The sequence below is a fragment of the Hippocampus comes genome, unplaced genomic scaffold (assembly GCF_001891065.2).
Source record: "Hippocampus comes isolate QL1 unplaced genomic scaffold, H_comes_QL1_v1.1 scaffold96, whole genome shotgun sequence".
Lineage (NCBI taxonomy): Eukaryota > Metazoa > Chordata > Actinopteri > Syngnathiformes > Syngnathidae > Hippocampus > Hippocampus comes.
This window is the reverse complement of record NW_017806074.1, coordinates 749,615-757,180: the sequence shown is the minus strand read 5'-3', so window position 1 is coordinate 757,180 and position 7,566 is coordinate 749,615. Positions and strand designations below refer to the sequence as shown.

At 40.2% G+C, this 7,566-nt stretch overlaps 1 protein-coding gene across 1 annotated transcript in view; it reads right to left on the bottom strand.

Annotated features, from left to right (window-relative positions):
* Positions 1-3,433: 3,433 nt before the first annotated feature.
* Positions 3,434-7,566, bottom strand: part of LOC109530667 (probable phospholipid-transporting ATPase IH) — a 29,252-nt gene continuing 25,119 nt past the window's right edge. Inside the window, exons 29-30 of the mRNA XM_019894560.1 lie at positions 5,742-5,859; positions 3,434-4,475 (exon numbers count right to left, since the gene is read on the bottom strand). Coding sequence (XP_019750119.1) covers positions 5,779-5,859 — 81 coding nt within the window. The 3' untranslated portion in view covers positions 3,434-4,475; positions 5,742-5,778. The remainder of the gene's footprint in view (positions 4,476-5,741; positions 5,860-7,566) is intronic.

Sequence of the window (7,566 nt, the reverse complement as noted above, 5' to 3'; positions counted from 1 at the left end):
CCTGCGCAGACAATGGTTGGGGGAGGAGAAGCAGAGGTCCGCTGCAGTCTCATACGCACCTGTGATCCAATAGCGACATCTTGTGGGCAAAATATGCACTTACATCGTTACATCAACCAAGAACCAAGCCAACAGCGATAAAAACGATGATATGGTGTCAATATATATCTTAATTGAAAGAAATGATAGCTTAGTTGACACAATTACTAGAGCTTTGCACTTTACCCTATTTTGCCGATTACATGACTGCTATACAATGGGTAGACAGGACTAAGTAAACCATCTTAATGGCAGTTGATAACATACATACTTGAGCACACAACTTGTTTTTTTGCGATGTCTTTCTGGGGTGGATGCTTTTCTTCTGAGTTTTTTTGTTTTGTTGCTGAATTCAGACACATTTAGTTGGTATTCGAAAACGCAATTCCTTCGATTGCATCGAAAAGTAAACACGTTCAGTCGCGTGTATAATGACGTCACCGTAAACACGGGATATGGTGTTTTTTTTTTTTAAAGGTAAATGAAAATTCCCGTTCATTCGGGACGTTCTGTTTCGGTAAACTGTATGTAGATTAGGAACATGTTGGCAACCTTTTTTTTTTTTTTTTTTTTTTTTTAGGCAAGTCATATTTATTGTGTAATATTTGCAAATCAACAAGCACATTTTTGGTTCAGAATGAGTCGTGTTGAAAATGGACGGATTCCAACCAGATGTTGGTCGGGACTGAGACTATATTATAGAGAAGTCAACTTAAATCCACCAGAATTAATAATAACAAAAAAAAAGAGTCAGAAATGTCAACCATTTCTTTATTCCAAGCAAAATGACAATACAGTGCATTAATCCCTCATTTGCTACAGACAGGCTTGCAAAGTAGTTAAGAGGAAAACCAAAACCATTTTTTTTTCTTTTTTAAAAAAAACGTCTCAAAACCTGTTATATATAATAATAATACAAACAGTGCTGCAATAACGGGTGTGCTGTTGCACGCACGCACGCACGCACGCACACAGGCGCGCACATCCTTTGTCATGCTCGGAGATGTCAGCATTTTGAATGCCTGCTGCGCTTGTGCTGATGGACTTCAGAAGAAGCGGCCTTGACATTCAAGAAATAGGCTGGTGAGAAACAACCATTTGAGACGGAGGCCTGTTTGTTCCATTTTCAAGTTATTTGGTCACTTCACCCACTACAATCGTCTTAGAAAAATAACTTGTGAGGAAGTCTAACAGTATAAACCCCCCATGCCCGGAGCTGATGTACAACAGATCATTTTTGGGTGAACACAGATCTGTACCACAAAGTGCAATGTGTGTACTGATAAATCTCGACTGAACCTTTTGGTAAACTTGAACCCACATTCGAATAGTTAAAATAGAATCTTCTTTCAGGGATATACAAAACTAGCAAAGGAAACATGCACAAAACATCCTAATCGACAACACTGGAACGCCATATTAGTGAAAAGTAATGAAAGAAATTTGAAATATAGATTACTGTATACGAACAATGTTTCGCACCGGGTCATGGATTTTTTTTTTTCTTCTTCATGCTTTCAAATTCACAAGGGGATGAAAGCACAATGTGAGTGGAACTGGAAGTGAAAATATATAACTACTATTCCCCAAATGCCCAAAAATAAAGGAGAAATTAATTGTAGATGATAGCAATGTACCCCACTGGACCTCATTTGGATTTTTCTTTCTGAACTTCATGACAAACGTTCATGAAAGAACAATTAAATGTTGAAGTGGAAGTTAAAATTGAAAAAAAAACATTGGCCTTTGAATACAAAGAAAGTAGTAGAAATGGATTGTAGACATCCACAATGTAGCCGCAGATAACAGTTTTTTTTTTCATGCTTTCCAATGGGCAAGTAGATGAAAGCACAAATTAGTTACAGCAAGTAAATTACAGTTTCTTCCACCCTTTGGGAAAAAAAAAGGTTATAAAGTTGCCACAACTGAAGGTGAAAAGAGTTTTTTGGCACACGTTGAAACCTCCAAACGCAATTTTAAAAATAAATCACAAAACGTGAACGTGTGGCGTACAACCAAATCTTAACTGGGTATCCAAAAATATGAGCCCGGTATTTAAGCAGAGGAGCATGTCAAATACTGGATACAATATGGCAACAGCACAGTGAGTGTCAATGAGGTCAGGGTGTTGAGTCCCAAAATCAAAACAGACTATGTGTGTCTCAGCTTGTATCAAATCTTTACAATAAGAACTACTGTTTTTGTGTGTGTGTGTGTGTGTGTGTGTGTATTAAATCTATACCCGTTGGTAGATGGTGATGCATATAAAAAATGAACTGTGTTCTTAAGAAGCAAAATAGATTGAGCCGGAATAAGCTACATTCGTCAGCTGGATAACATAACGGACAAATTGGTTTGACATTCTGTTGGGTTGATTGTGATGTCGCCTATTCAAGTCTTCCTGCTGAGTACGATATACACCGTCAAGTGTCAAGTTACTGTACATCCATTCATGAGTTGTGACGGCCAACAAGAGGAACACGTACTCGGCCATCTTTCAGACGAGACATTAGTTTCTGCATAACATACAAAGAGCGCAAAATCATTTCGGAAATAAAAGACGGTCACTTTAAGAGCATGCGTAATCGTCACAGTGCTACTAAGGAGTATTAGGGCCACAGCAACACGGAAAAAAGTCAGGATTTTATGATCATTAAGTGGTAGTATTACAAAAGTAAGTCAATTTATGAAAAAAAAAGGAGACAAGGAGTCATAACTTTACTTTATGACTTAAAAAGGGTTGTAATCGTACACCCAAAAAGTCATAACATGAGCGGTGTGGTGATTGTTAGCACTAAATGGCAATTCCCACAATGCAACGCAGCTTTGCAGAGGTCTGAGTGTCCCACTGTCATGGTTCTGGTTGTGACCAACAGGTGGCACTGTAGGGCTCTGCCTGCAGCTGCACACCTGTTGGTCATTGTGTCATTAGTTTGTTTGTTTAAAAGGACTCTCGGCACAACCACTCGCTGTCAGGTCATTGTTGCTGTTTGTTTGTTGCTTTGTGCACGTGTCATGTTTTGTTTTCTGTCTTAGGTGTTTTTGCGACTTTGATTTCTTGTGATTTTTCTGGACTTTATTTGAATGAGTTTATGAGTTAGTTTCTCCGGTGTATTCCCGTTTTGCATTTTTGTTAAATACATTTTGGTCAATCCACCCTGCTCCTCCCTGCTTTTTGTGGTCCTCCTACTCCACCATCATGCAACGTGACACCCGCGAGCATGCAAAAGACTGTTACTAAACCAAAGGAAGTGTTTATTTTTGTTTAAATTTTTCTTTTCATAAACTTGGTCATTTGAAAACAGAGGTTCCGCTGTATTTATTTATTTTTTGCAATGATATGATTTGATTCTCATAACATGATTGTTGTTATTTTCTGTGGAACTTTTCGGTGTAGCCTTCATACTCCTCAGTGCCACGTGGCCGACACGGTACAGAAAAAAATTCGGCCCGGGAACACATCACCATGCAGAGAGTTGAGACACGCAAGGACACAGACGCCAGATGGAATAGTGAATATAAGTGTCCCATAAAAACTACCATAAGCGGGCATGTATTGAATTAAGGCTGGGTGGCGACAATACTGCACATCCTTCTCTCTTATTTTTTCCTTTTCCAGTAGGATGAGGTGTGTGTGGCGAGAGGGCGGGATTGGTTAATGTGTGTGTAAGGCTTTGTAATAATACGCCACTTCCTCTCTTTTTTTTTTCCTTTTTTCTTTTTTTTAACACCTTTGGCTCCTAGCCTGCTGCTGTGTGGTTTACCTGTAAGGCAAAGGTGTGTCACGTAGAAAACAAACAGTGCAGGCATCTTCATGCACGCAGGCATACATACACACATACACACCTAAAGGGCCGAGCTGGACGACAGCCCTTACCTGGCCAGACCACATAGTGAACATACACATATATACATAGAGATTTTGACACAAAATAATATGAAGACGTCATTGTACAAATAGGCTGGACTGTAACCTCCATTTGTTCTTTGACGATGTCGATGCCATCAGAAAAGCAAAAGAATGAACATGAGATGTTTGGACAATACTGTCAATGAACGAGTAGTCACTAGCCCAGAAATGCACACGGTGAGCTTGTGTGTTGTATAAATTCTCACCCTTGAGATGAAGATGGCCGCCCACACATCCCATGAGGCTCCATTCTGCAAACGCTCACCCTAAAGTTTGGGCTTCAAACTGACGTTTCTGGCCCAGGAGCGTAGTAGGCGATCCCCGCCCCGGAAAGCCTGAACATGCACGGGCTGAGGGACCGCAGGTCTGCCCTCCCCCCTTCCGCCAAGTGCGCCAAGAGTTTTTGCGGAAGGGGTTCGGAGGCACGGAGCGACAGCGTCTCCATGGCGCCGAGCTGCAGCTGAGAGGAGTCGACGCTTGCGCCTTTGTAGGAGTGGTGCGAGGACAACTTGGTCACGTCGCAATCCTACAGACACAAACACGACACCAATTTGAAAACATAATCCCATTCAGAAAGACCCTTCCCTGAAAGGTTCTCTCGATGCCAAAGTAGCGTTACGAATAGAAATACAAGTCCAAACGTCGAATAATATCAAGTTTCCAGTTTGTTATCATTGACGTATTTCATCAACAGTCACCATGATCATACAAACTGGAGTTCCACTTGCAGTTCCATCTTCCAACACCAGATGGCGTCCCTGTTCCTCATAGAACAAGAACGCTTTTTTCCCCCCCCTTTCCCGATTATAAAAAAAAAAATCGTTGGCTGGGTGATTTAAAAACAAGAAAAAACATTATTGAAGGGAAATTTAAAAAATAGTGCAACTTGTAAAAAAAAAAAATCCACCAATTAATTTAATTTTTTAATGACGATGATGACAATCATCGAGAAAAAAATTCCTGTCATTTGAGTGGGGAAGTGAAACCAAGTAAACAAATTTTTAAAAAGTAAATTACGCACATTTAAAAGTTCACCGGTAAACATATTGCACAGAAATAAAACATATGTAACTTTCGGTTGCATATGATTAAAATGTGGTCAATGGACCCAATTCTTTTCCTCAAAAATATTCAAATGTTAATTAACCATATTTTAATTCTGTGCAACTGATGTACATGTCTGAATTAAGTAAATCCAAACAATTAAATGATTTTTTTTTCAGTTTTGTAACATTTCAGACCCTAGAAATTAACAGGGAAGCAATAAATGGGAAGCATGCATATAAATAGTCAACAGAAGGGATTCAGAGCAGAGGAACATTATATTATTCAGGTTTCCCAAACTTAGGCATGGTGTGGACTTCGATTTGTTCGCCAATTGCCATGAACTGATTCCCATCTATTGTGTGCTATAGATCAACCATTCCCTAGTGTGCCATGACAGATCATCAGGGGTGCAATTTCACTTAATTTGTCAGAAAATGTATATTTATTCATTAAAATACTGTACAGGTATGTTCATTGATCTATGCTAGGCAAAACAAATAAATATTTTTCCATGTGAGGGCATAAGTATACGTTCATGTTATGGTTATGTATTTTGGGTCTTAAACTAAAAAAGTTTGGGAAGCCCTGCACTATACAATAATAGGCAGGCAAGGGGGAAGAATCAGCTGCACCTATCGCATTGCAGTTAGGCGATGCTGAGAGACGGCGTAAAAGAGTGTGCTTTTTTTCCTTTGTTTTTTTTTTCCCAGCATGCATACAGGAGTTGAGGCCTTAAAAGAGTCACCTGCGCTTCTTGCTCCTCCTTCGTCTGTTTGGCTCAATCAGAAACTCATTCTGCTGGATGACTGAGAAAGCATGAAGATGGTGGAGGGCTCCACGGTAAGGCACGGGCAAGGTGTGGACTGTTGGGTTACCATGGGTTGCGGGGGTGCACAGGGTGGCATTGGTGATGGTGAAGACATGGAGGGAGGAGGACAGGAATGAAATTTGCGTCGAAGGGCAGAATGGGAAAGAAAAAAAAAACGATAGTGGAGGGTGGAAATGTGATTATGGTGGTTCATTAGAAATGAAAAGAAGAAGCAGAGCAAGAAAAAGAATCTGTCAGTGCTTCCATTCATCGCCTGCCCCCAATTCATGATCCAGTGTGCTTCAAAGTAGGCTAAACTAGAGTGAGGAATTAGCAATAGGAATGAATTCACAGTTTCTCTTTATATTTTAGTCAAGGGAATCTAATCGGTTGAAAGCAGCATGTCATTCTTCTCAAGTGGAGGTTGGTCAATGTACATTTTCAGGAGCAATAAGATGTTGAGGCACTGAGATTTACGAGCTAGTAGCTAGCGGTCTAAGCGTATGCCTTGATAAACATTTAAACTAGCAGATGAAGTAGCTAACTATCAAAATGTATTTTAAGTGGAACAAAGAAAATGGTCAGTACAGAAAAAAAACATCTGCCAATTAAAATATTCACAAAAGCCACCAAGACGTTATCCATCAAGCTGCTAGAAAGCTATGCTAATTAGAGGCAGCTAAACTAGTAAGCAACTGAACTAGCCACACATTAAAATGTTGTTTTTAAATAGGGAACTTTTTGTTAAATGAATAATTCATTTATGCAACAGAGCATTTTCTAAATGCTGGGACAGGAAAACCCTTGTCAATCAAAAATATTGACAAAAGCCATCAAGAAATTGATGAGCTAGCTCAAAGAAAGCTAAGTCTATGCTAATTAAAAACAGGGAAACCAGTTCTGACATACACAGTATAGAGACAGACAGACAGACAGACAGACAGATAGACAGATAGACAGATAGATAGATAGATAGATAGATAGATTTTAATTATTTTTAGAAGGAGAAAATGCATGTTGCCCCCTGGACGTTAGTTTGCCCATGGCTGGATTAGCGACTGTTAAGTCTCTACGACACTACAATTTTACTCTCGAGGGAAACAGTGATAGATCAACATCCATTTCTTCAAGGTCTCACCTGAGCACGCTCTGTAGCTGTGGGGCACATCGCCCTGCAGAGGACCTTCTTGATGACATCAGGAAGCAGACTGACTGTGATAAGCAGGATGATGCTAAGCCAGGCCGGCCCGCTGGACAACATTTGCATGAAGACGTAATACATCCTCTGGTAGTTGAGAAAAGGCCTATGCAACGTGAAGAGATGGCTGAGGTTCAGTTTTCTAATGATGCATGGATTGATGTTGTAGTTGTTGGAGCATGAAAATGCGAATCAAACTTTACCAAATGATGCCACCCCAGAGAAGAGAGAAGATCACGTAGAAAAGTAGAGAGCCCCAGATGACAAAATGATTGATCCATGTCCAGTGGTGCGTGTCCAAGGCGAGCTAGACAAACACAACATATACAGAGTGTGTACTGTAATCACTCTCTAAATTATCTATATCAATCGCTTTGCCTTCAGGCACAACGGCCGTGTGCAGTCCATCATCCACTTTTCATAAGCAGAACATTGAAAGTGCAGCCGTGATAGGATACAATACCTTAAGTGTCACGGTGAACACCAGCACTGTGAAAACAAGAGTCCCAAAGGTCCAGTTGCCAAACATCTGCAAGAGAAAAGGAGGGAGAAGACAATTGGTTT